Below are 20,681 nucleotides of genomic sequence, written 5' to 3' on the forward strand. Positions count from 1 at the left end.
AAGAAGAGATTGGGGTTTCCTGAAGAAGAATCCTGCCTGGAGATTGTCATGTGGAAGCCCTGCTTTTGTGTCTTACACGACCTGATGATCTGGGACTCAAGACTGCCTTGTCTTGCTGACCCAAATTTCTACCTGACTGGCTTGCCTAATTCATGAGCCTAGTCCTTAAAATCTCCCTCTAATCATGTGTGTGTGTGTGTGTGTGTGTGTGTGTGTGTGTGTGTGTGTGTGTGTGTGAGAGAGAGAGAGAGAGAGAGAGAGAGAGAGAGTCATTCTTTGACGACCCCCTCTGCCTTCTCTCTGCTTTCCCTACCATGAAATCCCCTTGTCTCTCCCCACAAAGCTCACGGTAAGGTCAGCCCACTGGTCACCGAGGACTTGGTTTTCAAAGGTGCTAAAGTGTTGGTTACCCAGGAGCCTCAGCTTCCTCCTCTGCCCCCTCTCTCAGATCTTCCTTCTCTGAAAGTCAATAACCTAAAAGGAAGACCAGCCCAAATCCTATAATGTCTGTTTGCTGGCCATTTTGGCTTTTAAAACTATGCAAAAATAAGTAAAGATGAAGAAGGAGAAGAGTCTTGGAGGAGAGGTTACACTCTGGGCTCCAGTGAATATTGGGGATTAACTGAGACTTGTTGTTATCCACGCTCCCCTCTGCTCCTAATTACCATGGGTAACCGTGACTCGCAGAGACCTGAGCCAGTCCTAGCAGACAGAGATGTCTTCTATGCTCATCCCATCTTGGCTGACACATAAAGACCTGGGCTCTGGGCCCACAGACAGGGTGGGTTTACGTTCATCTCGTTCCTCCTGCCTCCAGCCCTGCCTCCAGCTTTGCTCCTGCTGTTCTCCTCTGGCCTTACTCTCTTCCCTACCAAGTGGGACTGGGGAAAGACAGGCTGTGTGTGATCTGATGCAAGGCCAGGGCTTCGTACATTCCCTGCAGGAGATGGTTTTCTATGGTGTGTTCTTTGAGTCAGGTTTCACTGCTGGGCAGAAAGTGGCTGAGCTCTCATTGCTCTGCACCATCTTGGGCAAGTTTGGGAGGGGCTATGTGGAAGTGCACAAGGGTGTGTAGTACTACCCCTGTGCTCCCTCTTCTCTGGTGTGGGTTGTGTCTGCCAGGCAGGTACAGGCAGCCCTGGCCCATTCTAATAGTCCCTGGGTCACACCTTCCTGTCTTCTCTCTGTTTCCCAAGTTTTCCTGAGCAGAGATGATGCGTTTCAGAGTAGCATACTTCTGCATCACAAGAGCTCCTTGCTCTGTGCATTAGTGACTCTTGAAGTCTACCCTGGATTGCATTCTGTAGTCCAACCTTTGAGAAAACGCATTTGGGAGGTGACCGAGAAGGGGAGAGGGTGGCTCCACAGATACACTGGCTTCTGGGCCTTCAGACATGTAGTGAGTCTACTCCTTGGTACTTACTAATTAGTGTTTATATGACTTTCAGGGTGCTGAAGGGGCTACAAGAATCCTCACGGCAGAAAATGACAAAGAATTAAGCAGGTCTAGCTAGATATTTGGTACCCGTTGTTAAATAACAAGCTAGCTGAAACCTTCTAGTGCATCAGAAACATAACTTATCCTTGCCAATGTAGCTGTCAGTCGACAGAATGGCCATCTCACTAGCTTTACATGAGTTGGCTCCTGAGCTCATCCTAGTGGAGGATCAGTGGGGTGGCAACATCCAAACTGACCTCAGTCACGTTGCTAGAGGCTGAGCCGTTTCTCTTTTCCTCTTGGGTGGCTCTGCTCCTCCAGCAGGCTAGAGTGTCTCCCTTATGTGGTGCTCTTAAGGCTCAGTGAAGGCAAAGGCAGAAGCCACAAGACCTGCAAAGGCCTGGGCTACTTCTCCAGCATCATCACACTGTTATTCTGTGGGTTAAAACCAGTCAGACAGAGTCCACGTGAACTGGCCAACACAAGGGCATGGAGACACACCATTGGAGACTATTTGGTGATCATGTCCTGTGAAGTAAAAGAGGAGTATAGAATGGAATAAAGCTTGGGTTAGCCTGTAGCAGTGAAAGATGTCACTGTAGAGAGGTAAAAAGCACAACTGGGCTGGGCTGGAATTCCTCCTCTGCCTCCTCCTAGCTCTGATCATCATCATCATTATTATTATTTTAGAGAGGGCTTTGTGTATCCTAGGTTTGTCTTCTGATCTTCCTGCCTTCATCTCTTGAATGGTGGGACTGTAGGCATGCACCACCATGTCCAGTTTCTGCAGTGCTAAGGATCAAACCCAGGATTTCTGGCATGCCAGGCAAGCACTGTACCAAGTGAGCCAATGCCCCAGATCCCTAATTCATGGTCTTGACCAAATCACTTAGCCAGTGTGTGTCCCTGATATTAATACCTATCTTCAGAGATTGGAAATAGTGCAGAGACAAATAGACTGTCCCTCGCCAACCCGACACTTAGTAAGTACTCAAATGCTTGTCTTTCATTCACTGTATAGATCTATAATGGTGGGTGAGATACAAAATTGGGTTTTGGTTTTCTAGTTCTGAGACTAAGAGGCAGAAATCCTGAGGGCCAAGTTTCATGTGCCTTGGCTGAGTGGGTATAATCGGTCAGAGGAAACTGTGTGTGTATGAACACATTTGCTCTTGAGTTGAGCTTTTGGGGAGTCTATCAGGTGCTGCCCTGGAGGAAGAGCAAGTAGCTAGATGCTAGCAAGGTGGCCTGGATTGTCCACAGACCTCAAGCTGAGTCCCAGCTTCCTTCTTGGAGTGAACTTCAGAAAAATTTGTGCTCTCCAGAGTTTGTTTTCTTTTTGTTTACAAAGCTGGGGTCACAATAGTGCCCAGAATAGGTGGGCCAGGAGGCAAAGCCGTTCCTCTGTTGCCCAGTGCTTTTCACACAAGGAACATTTGCCCATATCATTAGTTCCAAAGAGCCATTTTAAGAGGTTTTTTTCCTTTCTGGAGGACACATACTTTTCACAAATGGTTGGTGCTGTGTGTATGTGTGTGTGCGCACTCGTGCACACAAGCAAGCACTTGCATGTTCATGTGATTTGGGGAGAGATGCACATGTATATACCTCAGCATGAAGGCAAGAGGCTGAAGTCAGGTGTTTTCCTGGGCTATTTTCTGCCTTATTATATTTTTTTGAGACAATGTCTCTCACTGAATACAGATGGAGCTCATCTGGGATGGCTGGCCCATGAGCTCCAGGGATCTTCCTGTCTCTGACCTATCCCATTGATTGGTGGGATTATAGAATTATGGTGCTCAGCCCATGCCAGGCTTTTTATATGTGTGCTGGGGATCTGAACTGAAATCTTCAAGCTTGTGTAGCAGGCACTTTACTTACTGAACCATTGCCCCAGCCCAGCTATTCCGTCATTCCTGTATTTTCCTTACAGAGTACCTAGGCTTTCAGAGTGGCTGCTAAAGTGATAAAAATTCTGTATTTGGTCTTCTCTTTAATTCCATACTAATCTGTATTTTTCCAGATTTGAGGGCTTCCTTTTCTTTATGATTTAGTTCTCCATTGGTCATAGACGCTGACTGTAAACCTTTAAGAATTTCCAGAAAGACAAACCATCCAAAGCCATCCAGAAGGCCCAAGCTACAGGCCTGCTCTTTTTTCTGCTCAGCTCCTGCCCTGACTCCCCAGGTTTCCTTCAGGCCCACTGATGTGTAGTTAGGCTCATCATGCCTGCTGCCCTGGTGGGGGGGGGGAGGTGCCCTCCTCTTCCCCTTTGCATCTTGCCGTGGTCTGATTTATGGCTGGAGAGGCTGGCCTTAGAGAGTCTTGATTTAAAGCCCCTGTCAGAGGTCATTACAAGAACGTGGTGCCCATAAAAGCTGTTTTCCTTTGCCTTTGTTTCTTGGTCAGCTCTTTCATGGCATGAAATATGAGGTTGGAAAATGAGGCTACCAAATTGGAGCTGGGAGAGCTATCCCAAGCCTCTGGTGTAATCCCCTTGAAGTTGTATTGGTGTTTGTCTGACAAGATCTAAAGAACGTGGAGGGGTTACCTTTGGGGGCCATGTGGCTTGAACACATCAGTGTTGTTTGTGATGAGGAAACAAACTCAACATTTTATCTTCTAAAAAGTTAAAACAAACAGAATTTTAAAATCAAACAAAATTGCCTACCCCACAAAATAAAATCAACCAACCAACCAAACAAACAAACAAAAACCAAAAAACAAAGCTGCCAGCCAAGCAAAGAAAGGAGAAATCAGGAAGAGAAGCCAGGGTAGTTTAGTGGGCAGGGTTTTCCAGGGAAAGGTCCTACAGGAGTGAGGCTTCTGTGATGTGGCTGCACCTGGCATAGGGCCCCAGTTACTGTCTGGGGCTGGCTCTGGCTCGGGAGAGATGTGGTTTGGCTGTTTGGACATGTTCACACGTTCCTGCAGCTACCAACTACAGACACCCTTCTGCCTCCGCTGTTTCTGCTCCTATCTGATGGACGATTCTGCCCATTAGCTTTCTTTCTTTGTCTGCTTGTGTTGGAGGGTGAAAGAAGCCTGGGCTGGCTCTTGTTGTTCTCTCATTTGGGTATAGAACATCCCTCTGCACAAAGGTGGTTGTCTGTGGTTCTGTCCTGCTATGCCTGGACTAGGGAGTGTCCCTTTGCACAGGCATCCCAGCATCCACTTGTAGTTTGCCTACTGCCTCTCCCGATGCCTGTAAACAGTGTATGTGGACAGGGACAACTCTGAAAATGGAGGAACTTTCCAGCTCCAGAGCAAACTGCTGCTTGGAGAAGTATCCCTGAAGTCCTGGCTGGCTAGTTGCTACATGAGAACCTCTTTGGTGAAAGTGCTGATGAGCCCCTGGCAGTGTAGATGGCCATAGGGGGGGCTCTGGCCCTCCGGGGCTTTCACCTTGGCAGCGTGCAAGACATGGTTGTCTGAGATGATTCATCTGTTCCTTGGGGGCAGGCCTGGTCCTGGCTACAGATCCTGGACAGAAGGAGGCATAACAGTCACTAGAAGCTGCATCTTCTTTTACAGAGAAAGTCCATTCTTGTGACCAGGAGAGGCAGAGCGCCTTGGAGGAGGCCCGGCAGAACCCCCGAGAGGGCATTGTGATCCCCGAATGTGCCCCTGGTGGGCTCTATAAACCTGTGCAGTGTCACCAGTCCACGGGTTACTGCTGGTGTGTCCTAGTGGACACAGGGCGCCCGCTGCCCGGGACTTCCACACGGTAAGCCCTCTTGGCCGAGCATCACCCAGGGGCCAGCATCTGGCTATGCTGTCATTATTGTTGTCACTGCCCTACTTCTCTTAAGCCAGGTCACAGGAGACTGAGGTCTCCATTCCAGAGCAGATGAAGGTGTAGTAGAAGTGCCTGGGGACCCGGGTTCTGATCACAAACCCATTTCTTTCTAGCTGTGGACATTGGAAAACCACTTAATCTCTCTCAGCCTCAGTTGCCTGATGAAAAGCTCATTGTACTGCCCAGATTACGAACGAAGTCCTATATGAAAAAAAAAAAAAAAAAAAAAAAAAAAAGAGGTCCCGTGTACAGATTGGAGATGGCATTGTTATCACGCTTGTGTGGCTAAAATGACATGCCTGAACATGTCTCAATGGGAGCATTTATGCTGGATTGTCTTGTAGCTGCTGGACAGTTCAGGGACTTTTATTTTCCTCCCTGAGGGCTCTCGGCTTAGTGATTACACGGATCATTCCTGGGCAACAGTGACTGAAGAAGACTCAGTTGCCAACCCCCACCTCGTTTCTCTGTCTCTCCTCCCAGCTATGTGATGCCAAGCTGTGAGAGTGATGCCAGAGCCAAGAGTGCCGAGGCGGATGACCCTTTCAAGGACAGGGAGTTGCCAGGTAGGAGACACTGCCTGCTGGTGCTGGCATCTTCATTCCTTGGGCTTCTCATCCCCTCGCCATGCAGAGCCCACTCTCTCCTTTTTGTTGGTTTCCCCACTTGGCAGCAGAGAGCAATGAATATTGCCCATCACAGGAGCACAGATCTGGAAGCCATAGAATCTGCATCCCGAATTAGTCCTGTGTCCTTGAGAACATCGCTCAATTCCCATGCTCTTTCCTCCTCTTCTTAAAAGTGTAGCCACGGCCTTAAAACTCTGTCCCTGGAATTTCATGGCCATTCTCCATCTCAGTGAAGTAGGGATGATAATTTAGGATCTGTGAAGCTAAGGTAGCTTACAAGGAGTGGCTTCCCTGAGGGGTCTGGGTGGTGTCTGCCACCTGTTGTGTGGAATGCTTTTATGATGGTCCTTGGTGACACATGATGGCCACTAGGGATGACACGAGACATACTGGCAAGAGCTCAGGATTCCCCAACTTGCCACTGGGTTGGGTTTCCCAGCAAACTCAGAGTCACAATAAGAATTCTAAATGCAGGTTATATGGATTGTAGACTCTCCCCTGTAAATCCTTGGCAAGTCCTCTTCTCTGTGTACCATTCTAGAAGAAGTCCAAGCACAGGGACACCTTCTCACAGGTGACCTTGTCTTAAATCTACACTCACATCGAAGGAGCATCGCTGGAGAAAGCACCCCCACACCTCTGTGGAGGTGTGAGCCCTCTAAGTTCATGCTCATTAACAGTCTTTACTCAGTACAAAAGTAGCTTTGTTAATGGGTGGCAAATAAGAATCTGGGAAACGATAGGCTGATTGATGGTTATTCGAGGAGAAATCACTTAGACCAGAAACAGATGACCGAGTATGTTCCCAACCCAAGGATGCTTCCAGATGCTCTCTGCCTCCAACCAGGAAGTAAGAGTGCAAGCTAAGGTCCGGAACCTCAGACCTAGTCCCCCCAGGTCATGCCTACACCTGTCCCCATGCCCCAATGGACATGGTCAGTGCAACAGGTGCGGTGCGTGCGTGCGTGCGTGCGTGTGCGTGTGTGTGTGTGTGTGTGTGTGTGTGTGTGTGTGTGTGTGTAGCTCACTACAGTCTGTACTGATGAGAACTGGTGCCGTCTTCCTATTGCCCATCAGGACTCCACAGTGAGAACTGAAAGCAGGCAGTCCTGCTTTCAGTCCTTGTGAGGTTTGTAGAACTCACTGTCACAAAATTGGAGGCAAGGAAGCCAGGGTGCCGCCTTCTAGCCACCCCTCAACAGGATGGGAATAGTTACTCCACTTCGTGCCAGATATGGTTTAATCTAGAGTTCGGGGACACAAGGTTCACAGAGTAGAGGCGACGAACATGGAGATAAAGGAAGGCATGTGTGTACGTAGATTCAGGACAGGGTACCCTCAAGAGAAGAGTGCAGCACTGTGAGAAGGACAGTGCCAACTTACTTTAGAGTCTACAATGCTCTAAGAGGTCATATTTAACTCGAGACCTCAGGGTTTGGAGAAAGAGGGGCCTCGAAGCTGCAGGGGTGGGGTTGGGGTTTCAGTTGTGCTGAGGGCCCACCTGGTGCAGGTGAGTAGGGCTCCCGTCTCTGCAGTGGTGGTGGTGGGTGTTTTGCCAGCAATGCTTTTCTCTGTGGCCTGGATCTGGGACAGGCATGCCTGTGAGAAGGCTTACCCATGCTTGGGCTTTTGCAGAGGTAGTGAAACATGAATAAGAACTTGTGGGATGTTAGAGAGGAGTCTTCAGTTACCATCTTGGCTAGGAAAGATGGACAAAAGAGGAGGTTTTTGATAGGTTCACCCACATCAGCTTGCACCATGGAGATTCTCCCTCATCCCAGCCTCCTCAGCATCTTGTTCTTGCCCCCAGAGCAGTGTTTTTCATATGAACAGTACCTATCTGGTTATTGTCCTGAGTACATTGGCCCAGTAAATTATTGTGAATTCTGAGGCCAAGGACCTCATCTGCTGTCTCCCTAGCATTTCCACAGTGCCTGCATCGGTACTCAGCAGTGGACGGGAACGAAGCTGAAAGCATTCTTAGCTTTTTGGTCTGGATTATGCAAAGAGGAGATACAGTATATGGATTGTAGACTCTCCCCAGTCTTTGACTGGGCAAAGACTCTGAGCAGATGGTAGTCGAGAAAGCTGTTGCCTTGGTAAGTGACCTTGATTCTGCCTTCAGATATCCTCTTGTCTTTTAGGTTGTCCTGAAGGGAAGAAGATGGAATTTATTACCAGCCTGCTGGATGCTCTCACCACAGACATGGTTCAGGCCATTAACTCAGCAGCGCCCACTGGAGGTGGGAGGTGAGAATGTGAGCAAGACTCAGGTGCAGTATGGTGTAGTCCTGGACTTCTCAGATACAAGGGAGTCTGGGAGAGAGGCCAAGGGCCTCTGTCTTCTCCTGAGCACATGCCCACAGCTTTATTCTACTTGTTGGTGAAAATTTCTCTGTTTCCTGGTTTCCCAAAACTTGATCTGTTTTCATCTAGCTTTGGCAGCAGGCCCACTGGAAAACTTACAAATACTTTTACCCAAAAGGGGCATGTAAAAGTGAGAGTCTTTCCTGCAGTACTGGGGATTGAGTCCAGGGCCTCACATCTGCCAGGCAAGCATTCTACCTGAGATACATCCCCAGGACTGAAAATCCGTAATGACAAGAAGGGTGGTGGGCACCCAGGCAGAGCAGAGAGGACCACAGGCATTTAGTGATTTCCTTTCTCTCCTGAGAAGGCAGGAGCCATGTGTCCCTTTGACCTTCTGGCAATCACAAAGAGCCGTGGACAGTAGAGCCTCATTTTCTCATAGGCAAAGTAGACTTGTTTCAGAAGTTAATATGGTGCCTGGACTAGTATACACGCTTTCTGGTAGCCAGACTCCTGGAGCCAACTGGTTTGGGCCCATTGTGTCAGTGGTTGGAACATACACCATGCATGCACCCCTCATCTGAATGCTCTTTGAATACATCCAGTATGTCAAGTCTTGACCAAGGACAAGGTATCCATGGATAGGAGGAGTGTCCCTCCCCTTAAAGAAGAAAGACAAGTGGGTGTACTAGACCATAGACAGATATTAGAAATGTAGACTGTACGGTAAGTGTAGTTTAGTATGGTAGGACTGAGGGATGGAGAAAGAGGAAGAAGAATAGGAAGGTGAGGGGATGATAATGAAGAGATGGAAGAGGAGGGTTGGATCCTGGTCCCAAGGGTCTGCTTGATGGAAACCCAGGCATGAAGTGCAATAGTCTCATTTTGTCCTTTGTATTACTTTTTGTGATTTCAGTTGTTCACAACTAACTACAGACTGAAACAATTAATTGGAAAATCCCAGAAAGAAAACAATTTATAAGTTTATGATAACCTTTATTACAATGTTTTGTTATAGTGATCTTATTATTAATCTATTTCTACAAATTTCTGCTGCTAAATGTGTATACGTTCGTCATTTGTGAATTAAGCTTTATCATAGATGTGTATTTTAGGAAAACACAGTGCGTTTAGAGTTCTATATTATCAGCAGCTTCAAGCATCCATGGGAATCTTAGAACATAGAAAGGAGAGCTACTGTTTTTGTGTTGTTTAGAAAAAAGGGAGAAAACATAAATAAGAAGACTGTGTAGGCACAGAAATCTCAGGTCTGAGTGGGCCCACCCACCATCTTAGGGCTCTGGCTACAAGTTCTGTAGAGAAAAGGTATCAATACCCCTCCCCCTTGGCTTTCATAGGAAGGGGATCATAGACAGGGAAGTTAGGATTGGTGCTTTCCTGTCACAGGACAAAGAGATTTTCATAGTCAATAAAAACTAGGAAATTTATAATGTCTTTATACCAATGTGTCCTTAGGAAAGGGCTTGAAAAAATATAACTCCCTTTTTAGTTGTAATTTAGGGTGGGGAAGTAAAAAAAAAAAAAAAAAAAAAAAAGCACTTCCTAAAACACTGTTTTCAATTTAAGCTTTTATTAGCTTGCTCATGCTTGGTCAAGGGCTGGACTTTTAATCATCAGGAAGACAAGATAGACCAAGGAATATTTAAGAAATCAGGCAGGAGAATGGAGAATGGAGTGAAGGAGGAGAGAAAGCGGGGAAACCCTGTGTGGGGAGGTGCCAGGGTTGCCAGCCTTCCTGGGCTCTGCTGGATCTTCCCATTACATCAAGCAGAAGCCTGACTTGTACTTGAATGGCCCTCAGGAAGGTCCTGCCGGCCTCTTGTTCTTCTGGTTTCCCCTCCCACCAGCATCCAGCTTCCTTCCACAGGTTACTCTGGCTGTCCTGGGACCCCCACACCAGCTGCCCCTTCTGTCTAGAATGTCACTCCCCCCTGTCTGGTGACTGTCTGGTATAGTGACAGCCTGTCTTCTCAGAAATCCTTCCCTGCTGTATTCCTAGAGTTTAGATCCCACAGCAGACATTCAACACATGCTGATGAATGCATAGCCAGGAGGATGGTAGATATGTAGACAGAGGGGGTAGATCTGATAGCCCAGTGGTTAACTCAAGACTAAATGGAAGGCTGGATGCAACGGGGAAGTTCATTGTGATTCTTTGGTAAGCAGGGCCCTCCAGCACTCTGCCTCACTCTGATGGACTGTATAGACAGATGCTCACTAGCCACTCTACTGTGATGGAGGGACAGGGGCATGGGGATCCTGGATATTGGGCAGCAGATCTGGAATAGGGCTGATGAAGAGAATCCTGGGTGTTGGATTTGGGTTTGGAATTGAGAGCTGAAGTCTCGGGCACCAGGGTAAAAGAGCCACATCCAACCCTTCCTCTCAGGGTTTAACAATTAAAGAGGGACATCAATGGATACCAGTGGGAAACAGTCCCACGTGGAAACTGTGGGAAGAAGGGGAGAGGACATTTGGACAGTGTGGAAAGTCACTCATCCCCTCCCCCTACTCAGACATGGTGATTGTCATACATGGCTTTGCACTGACTCTTGCTTCGCATCCTGTCCTTGCTATAAACTCTATGCTTCTTCCTGGGGGACATCTGAAGAAAAGGGCACTGTCCCTGGCATGGAGGAGGAGAGGAATATACTCAGGAGACTATATTACAAAGCCAGTGTGATCACAGTGTGATCACAGAGGCTGGAATGAGGTTCCAGGACTTGGGGCAGGGAGGGCACTCGAGAGCTGTCAGTAGAGGTGACTTTTCACTCACACAGGGGGAGAGGTCTGGCTCAGTTGTACCATGAGTGAGGGCTCCTCGGCAGAGGAGCATGTGGGCAATGAGAGGTGAGCAAGCGGTGGCGTAACAGGAGGAGTGGCAAAAGTAGTACGGTGTGGGGTGGGCAAATAGGAGATGGAGCTGCAGAGCTGGACAGATCCCAGGTCAACCGAGTCATGCCAGAGACACCAGGGACCATGGTAGTTGAGAGCACTTTCGAATGACCATCCTGATGGCATTAGGATGTAAAAACGGGAAATTAAAAGGGGGCGGGAGAACAGTTGCCAGCAAGCGGGCGTGCAGTGAGGGATGATTTCCTGAAGTAGTCTGCAGGAAATAAATAGATTCTCAAGACTGGGTAGATGCAGGGAGAGAGGGAGGTGCCAACTTCCTCCTCTGGCCTCCTAGCCTGATTCAGTGGCCAAAGCCTGTGCTGCTCCAATCTAAAATTAGACGATGTAGAGTTGGGTGTCCGTGAAACATCTGTGGCTGGAGCATTCCCAGGGCACTACAAGTGTCTTTAGATGAACCCTTGCTGGGTGATTAACTTATACCCTTGGTTCCCTCCACCAGAGCTCTGGAAGGCAACACTTTCCCTTGGGTCAGCCGTGTACTCACCTGCTAAATTGTCAGTCTAGAAGGACACGATCTACCTAGGTGTCAGCCTCTAGGGCTAGCCTCCCACACATTCACATTCTTTCTAAGAAGCATCTGTCAGTGGAGTGGTCTCTTCCTCTTGGTTCATTGTAGTTGGTTGCCTGTTGATGGCTTTGCAAGGAAGAGTCTGGAATGTGGCTGACTCTGCATTTCCCAACTCCACCCGCACAGCTGCTGGGGCTTGGACCCAGCTCCAGTTGGGGCTCAGTCGGTCTGCTTGGCTTGGCTCAGGCCTCCTGGCCACTCTTCCTTACCTTCTCTAAAACTGCTTAGGACAGCAGAACTGGGACCCAGATCTTGGCCAAAGCAGGTTGTGGTAAATGGGCTTGGCTCTCCAGCTATGTGTTACAGCCAAAACCTGCCACGGCCAAGGCCACAGAATCAAAACTGAAAGTGTGGCAGAAGGGTGGCGTTCACCACCCCTAAAACTGGGAGAAGGCTGAGTGTGTCTGTTCAAGGAGGTCCCTGGCTCTGGTGGGTTTCACTATCCCTGAAGGCAGGAGTTACTAAAATAGCCCAAAGGAACAGTCACTGAACTATTGTATCCTGAATCTAGACTGAGGTGTCATTTGGATGTCGTTTTCCACACTACATCTGAGGAAACTTGGGCATTCTACCTACCCAGGTATCCAATTTAGAACTTGACCCATGAAGGGGTCTTTACAGACAAAAATAAATACAGTTGATCTTAAGGAGCCATTGGCCCCTACAGCATAGGGCCCCAGCTCCAGTCTGATGAACAACTTTGAACTTAGTAGTTCTTGCTCCCAGTAGGTGGGGGGTGTGTGCATGCACACGGGAGAGCAAGATTGAGTTTTGAGTTTTGGCCTATGCTGTGGTACCAGCTGCAGATGTCTGTAAAAGGATGCCTCCTGAGAACCATCAAGAGGGTTCTTTGAGTGAAGGTGGCTTGCCAAGGCTGATAACTTGAGTTAGATCCGAGAATCTATTGGTTGGAGGGAGAGAACTGATTTCCTTGGGTTGTCTTCAGACTTCCTTGTGTGTACTATGGCATGGTCACAACCCCCCCCACACACAAATGAATGTAAAAAAGAAAAATGTAAAAGGGTATTTTCTGAGAATTGTGAGAACTGGAGGAGCCTGTGGGACATGACTTTGAGGTCAGGGTATAAACAGCAGGAGTCCGTGATGTCAGGAACTCTGACAAAGATGGATTGAGACGCTCCTGGAAAGTCTGGGGGAGACCTTATGTTCTGCCTCACCCCTATCTAGCATGATCCCTGCAGGGGGGATCTCAGAGGTGCTCAATTCACAGAGGCCTCTGGTGTTTTCTCTTGTGTGTGTTCAGTATTAGTTTGGCTATTCAGGACTGGTGATAGATCAAAAGTATAAAGGTTCTTGGAGTTTGTTCTGGTAAAGGTGTTGGGTTCCCAAGTATGGTCCTGCTGTCACCCTTTGAGGTAGAATTGAGGCTTTGTTATTTAAGGGGACTTCTGGAGATCAAAGGAGTTCAAAAGCAGAGCCTGTGGTAGCTGGGATTGGGACAGAGGAGAACCCTTTGTCCCCACAGGGGAGGCTGTGGGTTGGAGGGTTAGAACTCAGAAGGCCTCTCCTGAAAGGAGTCCTGCCTTTAGTCCAGCATTCTGCGGTGGGCTGGCGGCAGACAGGGTATGCAGGCTAGCAGTGGAAAGTCTGCTCTGCACTGGAAGGTGTTGATGGGAGAGCAAAAAGGGGGCAGAGGACAGCTAGGAGGGTGGAGGGACTAGACCCAGGTGATGATCACCCCCTGGCCAACTCACAGCTTGCAAGGTAGAAAGACCTGCTTCTTGGTGTTAAATAGCCTGAAGGCAGGTAGGGAGATCTGACCACAGAGAACAGACAGGCGCTCCAGAAACGCGTGTTGGAGGGAGAAAGCCTTCCCTGGCAGGACCTCTGGGTGGGATGACCTCATCCCTTCCCCGTCTCAGCGACCTAGACTTTATTATTCCAGCCTTTAGGTAGACATGACGCTATGCCAAGCCTAAAGGTTAAAGGAAGAGCTGCCTTGGCCTTAGGGCGCTCAGCGCTCCCTGACTGCCTCCCCTGAGAGCCTTCCTGGGAACTCTTGTCTCCTCCAGAGCTTGGGACCTCCCTGATGTTCCCCTGCCTGCACCCTGACTGTCCCTACAGCATTTTGGCCTGCCCACCCTGTGTGTACTGCAGGGGCAGCCATGAGAGCGGGTGCTGCAGCTGATAAAGGAAGAGTAAAATTACACTTTGACACAGGCGGTCAGACACTGCGGAGAATGGAGAATGTCAGCCCGCTTTAGACGCTCTGCGCCTGGTTTCCATGGCAGAATAAGCAGATTCCCCAGCAGTCAAAGGCCAGTGACAACTCAGTGTGGCCCTGTCACATTTCCCCTAAGGTTCTCTCTGGGTGGAAGCTGTCAGGATTAGGTCCTACTGACATCCTTCTTAGAATCCGGGATGCCAGGATGCCAGGGGATTTACCCAAGACTGAAGCCATCTCATTAAAACTGAACTGGACAGCTACCCCAAGAACTTGGCTTTATTTATTTATTTATTTATTTTTTATTTTTTGTAATGCAGCTTCTTTTTGCTTAAGCTTTATGTCCCTTGGGGGTCGCTGTGAAGTCAGATGGGAGTTTCCAGCTTGCTCTTGGGCAAGGATGAGAAGTGGTCCCCTCCCTTCTAGACTGTAAAGCAAACCTGAGAGGAGTGTGAGATGTCATATTAACAAGTGCCTTGGACATTTTTTTTAACCAGGTATATCTTCAGAGTATGCTAGCAGGTCCTGGGTCCAATACACAAGTTCAGGAAAGCATCCTGTTTGACAGTGATCTTTGGGTCAAGAGAAGGACAGTTTAGATCCTAGACATGGTTTACTTAGGTGAACTAAATCTGCATAGTTTGTCTTGAGTGCCTAGCTGCACAAGAAATGTCCTGGTTATTTCAGGTGAGGCAGGAAAATGAAATAACAATCACTTAGAAACCCCCAAGGAAAGATCTGTTGCTAGCTGATGGCTGGTAGCCCAGCATGAAGATGGTCTTGGTTTGGTCTCCGTTGCTGTAACAAACTACCCTGGGTTGGGTAATTCATAAAGAAGAGAGGTTTATTTCGGTTCATGGTTCTGGGAGTCCAGGGAATGCCAGCATCAATTTGGTTTTTGGTGAGGGCCTCTTTCAGCTTCAACTAACTCATGGTGGAAAGTAGAAGTAGGAAGTACTTGCAAAGATGTTGGGGGTGGGGTGGGGGCAGATATCTGCTTAACAGCAACCTACTCTTGTGATAACTAACCCAGTTCTATAAGAACTGACCCACTCTCTTAAGAAGGTAATTAATCTCTTTTTAAGCATCTACCCCTACTCCCCAACACAGACACATTATAACTCCAGTATGAGTTGGCAGAGACAAATGCTTAACTGTAGCCAAGTACGCTGGCATTTTGTCATTTGGGAGAGAATGGGTGGATGGCTCCTGCAAGATCCTAAGTGATGTTCTCCGGGGTGGGGTTATCTGTCCATGGCCCAGGTTCTCAGAGCCAGATCCCAGCCATACCCTGGAGGAGCGGGTGGCACACTGGTACTTCAGCCAGCTGGACAGCAACAACAGTGACGACATTAACAAGCGAGAGATGAAGCCCTTCAAGCGCTATGTAAAGAAGAAAGCCAAGCCCAAGAAATGTGCCCGGCGTTTCACTGACTACTGTGACCTCAACAAGGACAAGGTCATCTCACTGCCTGAGCTGAAGGGCTGCCTGGGTGTTAGCAAAGAAGGTGAGTTCTGCCCGGTGTGCCTGGCCTCTTAATACCTTCCCAACCCAGGGACAGGACCCAAGGGCTGTCCTGAGGAATGAGGTCCTCGACATCCATGTATCCACCAGCTGTTTACTGGGAGTGGGCTATGCTTTAGGGCTACCTGCCTACTGTAGCTGTAGAACTGACTGATAAGGTTCATATTCTTATACAGTCTACTGAGGAGACATAATAGATAGTTAATCCCATACTTTGTGATTAGGACTATGAGGGTGCATTAGTCAGTCAGTAAGTGACTCTCACACATCATAACTCAGCTTAGCAGACATTGTTTATCTTTTATCTTCTCCATGGAGTAGGACAGCATAGTTCCAGACTCTGTGCATATGTGTGTGTGTATGTGTGTGTGTGTGTGTGAGTGCGCATGTGTTGTATGTGGTATGTATATGTAGGAGATAGAACAAGTATAGGAACTGTTCTGCATACCTCAAGGGATTGAACTGGAAATTATCCAGCTGCCTTCATCAATGGGGCCACTGTGGGGTCTGCTCTATTCCCATCCATCATGTAGAGTAAGCTTGTCCATGTGAGGCAATTCTTTGGGACAGTCTTAGAATTATGAGAACTGCACATGGACTGAAGCTCTGTTACTGGGCTGTAGCAACTGTAGGGAAGATGATAAGAGCAAGGGAAGGCTAGACAACTCTTCATTCAAGTGGGGGTCCTTGTACAGATGGCAAGGAGCCACTGGATTTGGAAGGTCTTATTTGAAAGAGACTGCCCAGTGCTCATGCCAGGTCTACCCGGGGGCACTTGGAGCTGAGTGCAGATCGTTGAGGCCTGACCCTGTCCCACTGAATTCCCTTTCTGTGCTGGGAGTTCTGGTGCATGCATCACCCAAAGCCAAGGCAGGGTACAAGGGGTTGTCTTGGTCTACTGAACTTAGGGAGCCTCCCTCATGGAGGCACCTGGTGTCTGCCAGTCCCTGCTAACACACAAGACCTGCAGGAAGCATCCAGAGGAACCTGTGGACTGGGATGCAGGGCTTAAGGACCACCATTCATCTGGATGCTCCTCCAAATTCAGCCAGAAGCAGGCTGTAGATTCAAGTCATCTGAACAGTTTTTTCCCAGAGACCCCTGGGTGCTTCCTGCTTCTTGCCCAACCTACTTTCCTGACTGTCCTGCCCCCCTCCCAATTCAAAGGTGTCTGTACATATGATTGTGACATGTCTGTATGCACCTGTAATTTGCATGCATTTCTCTGGCACGTCTCTGTGAGCATGACTGCATAAGTACCTGCCCAAGGGCATCTCTATCTGTGAGTACACATGTGCATGTTTATGTCTGTCTATAAAAATTACAATTTTTTTGTGTATGTGCGAGTGTTTCCTTCCATGTATGCACGTGCCAGTACCTGCAGAGGCCAAAAGAGACCCCCTTGGAACTAGAATTACAGACAGTTGAGAGCCATCATGTAGGTGCTGGGAACTGAATCTGGGTTCTCTTGCAAGAGCAGCAAGTGCCCTTAAGGACTGAGGCATCTCTTCAGCTCTTTATGCCCTACTTAAAATGTCTATGTATGCACAGCTATACATGTATGTACATGATCTCTTTCTGTCTCTCTCTCTGTGCGTGTGCGTGTGCATGTGCGTGTGTGTGGAATGGGGTGAAGTAGATCTTTGAGTTAGGAAGAAGAGGCAGGTGTAGGGTTACCATTGGGGCAGGGAGCTATGTGGATAGAAAGCCTGCAGAGATCACATGGGGTTCCTCTTTCCACTCCATTCCTCCATACAGCACAGTACACACTACTACTACAGTTTAGAGCTGAGAGGCTTCTGTTGCTTTGTATTAGAAGAATCTGGACTGGGCAGAGGGACAGTGATTTGCACTCACAAGGCAGCCATGTTGCCAGTGCTTGGTTCACTCATAGGACTTTGAAGTCTAGCCTCTGTGGCCTTTATGAGGACCCCAGAGTGAACAGAAAGCCTCTTGTGAGCCAGCCAGCCTTGTCTGGGCAAGTCAAGAGAGTGGCCAGAGAGGAATCCAGGGCAGTGGGGTGCAGTTGTAGACTTGGGGCTCTGTGAGCAGAGGTAGGGCCTACTGGGAGCTGTGTGTCCAATGCCCTGACAAGGAAGCCAGTTTTCAAGCATATGGTACCATCAGGGGACCATGGAGAAACCTAGGGAAGAGTGAGGACCGCTGTCTTTACAGAAGTAGAGATGTAAGTATGAACAGAGGTCCTGAAGTCAGGTCGACTTGACTCTTAAATTCTAGCTCTATCCATTCTAGCTCTATAATTTGACAAGTCACTTTTCTGGACTTCAGTTTCCTTCTTTGCCAAACGTCTACCTTAGATATTTGATATGAGAAGTTAGCAAGATAGTCCAGGTGAAGGGTGAGGCACAGTCTGGCCAGCTGCACAGCGAACACACAGAAACTATTAGTAGCATAGGAATCTACCTACTGGCCAGAGGTGCTGCTGGCAACTCCCTGGCCTCCCTGGGCTCTGGGTGAGGTCACACAAAGCCACTTGACTGTGTGGTATGTGGGAGCCCAGGAACAGGTTCATCTGGTATTGTGTGGTGCCCTCTGGTGGCCTGAGAGAGGCCTACATGCCAGGTGGGGGCCCAGTGAGGGTGGGAAGGGAATGTGGGACTTGAGGAATGTAGTTTTGGACTTGAGAGGCCAAAACTTTAGAGATGCCACAGGAACAAGCGCTTCTTTCGCCCCCCAGAACTCCCACTGGAGAGCTGAATTCCCTGCCCAGCATGGCAAAGCCTGCTGGCATTTGGAGGCCCGGCCTCTTTAATAACTTGTCTTTTCCAACTCATAAAACACACATGTCAGGGTTATCGTCGCCCTCCTGTAAGGCAGGCAGCGTGAGGACTAGTCTTGGTGGCTCAGGGGTGCCAGCTTTCCCTTGGGCTCAGGCTTCCCTTCCCTCTCCCCTCCGAGGGTCCAGAGCATGGGGCCAGCACTGGATTTGCTTCCTCCCGGGAACACGGTGCCCTTCCGGTTTCTTAGCCTCATTAGATGCGGGATACTTTCATTGCTTTTTTCTATGAAGCTGTGGAGGTACAGGGATGGGCTCCTGGCTTTCCACTTTGTTTTCTGGGTCTCGACTGATGAAGCAGGGCCAAGACTGCCTTAGGCCTCCTCTTTCTGTGTTTACGGCTGAGAGCAGCAGCTGCAGAGTACAGCACAGTAAACATGGAAGCTAAGGTCAGGTTTTTTCCCAGCTGCCCACCTTCGGTCTGATCCTCTTGTCGTCCTGGATTTGTGACCTCGTCTGCAAACATGGGTGTACCAACATCTACCCTTATTTTGCCTCTCTTGGGCAAAGGGATGTTGGGAGATGCTGGGCTGTGGGGTCATAAGATCTGTAGGTAAGCTGGGGCTCAGCAGGGCTGAACCCCTAAACCTCCATGAATTCATCTGATCCTTGGGGCAATCCTGCATGGGAGGCAGAGTAGAAGCAACAGAGGTATCATCCTAATCCATCTTCTGGTCTCACCCTGTGAGGTCCACAAGCATGCTCAGAAACACAGGAAACTGGCCCAGCTTCTGGTATGTTCCTCCTTTGGGAGACCAAGTCTTTGACGGAGCACCATGGCCAGAGTGCTGAGCTGCCTGGCAGCCTGTACCCAGTGGTAGATGCTAACACACTGGGTCTTGGACCTCATGTAAGTCACTCTGAGCCTTTGCCTACCGATTTGGCAAGTGAAGGGATTAAGGTCCCTCCTACCAAGAAGGTTATGGCAATAGCCACTGAAGCCCTTATTAGCTAATAGCTGAGGGGATTCCAAAGAGGCATCCCCCATAGGGCTCTGTACCACAGCCGGGAAAGGAAAGTGAAGGAAAGGGTTTGTTCTGTCCTCTATTGGTGCCTGCCATGGTCAGCCTGAACTACACAGAAAAGGCCGTCTCAGCGAGGACAATGGCAACAAGAGCAGCAATAAACCAAAGAGACACCCCAACCCGACCTATAGAAAAGAGGCGGTTTAAAGGTGTTAGCGGACAATGACTTACCAGGCAGAGCATGGATAGCAACAGGCATTCACAGCACAGCCGTGCCGCCCGGCTCCCTCCCACTCCCGTCATTTCTGAAGGCACAGGGGGCGGGGGCTCACATACAAGCTCTGCCAGCTCTCTGGGTCAAGGCTGCTCCCGTGTCATATGTTCCTATTTGTTGCAGGTGGTAGCCTTGGCAGCTTCCCCCAGGGAAAACGAGCAGGCACAAACCCATTCAGTAAGTCGCCTTCTTTCTGGCCCTACCCTCTTTCCTCTATGGACCCCTCCTGAAGCTGTGGTAGCGCAGCAATAAAGCAGTTGGCCAGATCGCGTAAGGGTCCGCACTTGGGGTCTGGTGGGGGCATAAGAGGAAGATGGCATTCGGTGCTCAGAGGATTCTGTTGCCCCGACCTGTCGCCGCGGACGCCTGCTCTTTCCTCCAGGCTGAGGTGGTGTGATCTGGTTAGAAAGCACCTCCACCACATGCTTGTCTGGCAGAGTCAAGGTCTTTACAATTCCAAAATGACTCCAGATGCTGTGAGCTGGCATTCAGGTCAGAACGCCAAGGCCATCTGTGCCCACCCAGTCCATAGCCTGTGTGCAAAGGCTGTCCTTGTGCAGAAACTCACTTACGTAGCTGAATGTTTCATACCCCCAGCTCTAACCTCTGCTTGTCTCACTTTCTCTTTTGACTCTTCCTTTCCCCTCCTAGTTGGACGCCTTGTCTAAGGAGCAGAAGATCAAAGGGCCAGTGGAGCGTCCAAGGAGACAGGACCGACCATCAGACACCGAACCTTCAGCACTGCCCATGCCCAGCCACAGCCCGTGTAACATAAGTGGTGCCCGTTATGTTTGCACTTTTAATAACTCTTAATGCGTGTGTTTTGTTTCTGGTTTCATTTGTAAACACCAGCTATCTAATACCACGGCGGGAACAGGAAAGGGAAGACAAGCGGTTTATTCTCTAAAGTTAAGATTTTGGATCTGCTACTGACAACTTTTAGGGTATTGGGGAGGGGGGTGTTACTGGGATTGAGAGGAAAGAGATTTATATACTGTATATAAATATATATGTAAATTGTATAGTTCTTTTGTACAGGCGTTACTATTTTCCCCCTCTGTCCCCTCTCCTCCCTCTGGACTCACAGTTCAGCCTTCTCAGACTGTGTCCTGAGCTTTCCTGGGTTTCACTGGCGATGGACTCTGTGTGAGAGTAGAGGGGGGCCCCGTGTTTGTGCTATGGACCCATCAGCTCTCTTCCGGTGGGCAGAGTGTACTGTTCCATGTCATTAGCTGTCAGAGTCTAATTGCTTGG

At 48.9% G+C, this 20,681-nt stretch overlaps 1 protein-coding gene across 3 annotated transcripts in view; it reads left to right on the forward strand.

Annotated features, from left to right (window-relative positions):
* Positions 1-20,449, forward strand: part of Smoc1 (SPARC related modular calcium binding 1) — a 143,694-nt gene extending 123,245 nt beyond the window's left edge. For 2 of the 3 annotated variants that reach the window (XM_051196240.1, XM_051196241.1), the window contains exons 8-13: positions 4,973-5,165; positions 5,721-5,803; positions 8,011-8,116; positions 15,130-15,374; positions 19,551-19,604; positions 20,079-20,449. In XM_051196240.1, the coding sequence (XP_051052197.1) occupies positions 4,973-5,165; positions 5,721-5,803; positions 8,011-8,116; positions 15,130-15,374; positions 19,551-19,604; positions 20,079-20,095 (698 nt within the window). In that variant the 3' untranslated portion in view covers positions 20,096-20,449. The remainder of the gene's footprint in view (positions 1-4,972; positions 5,166-5,720; positions 5,804-8,010; positions 8,117-15,129; positions 15,375-19,550; positions 19,605-20,078) is intronic. The other variant, XM_051196242.1, reaches the window with a different exon arrangement.
* Positions 20,450-20,681: the final 232 nt, after the last annotated feature.

This window comes from Phodopus roborovskii, unplaced genomic scaffold (genome assembly GCF_943737965.1).
Source record: "Phodopus roborovskii unplaced genomic scaffold, PHOROB, whole genome shotgun sequence".
NCBI classification, from domain to species: domain Eukaryota; kingdom Metazoa; phylum Chordata; class Mammalia; order Rodentia; family Cricetidae; genus Phodopus; species Phodopus roborovskii.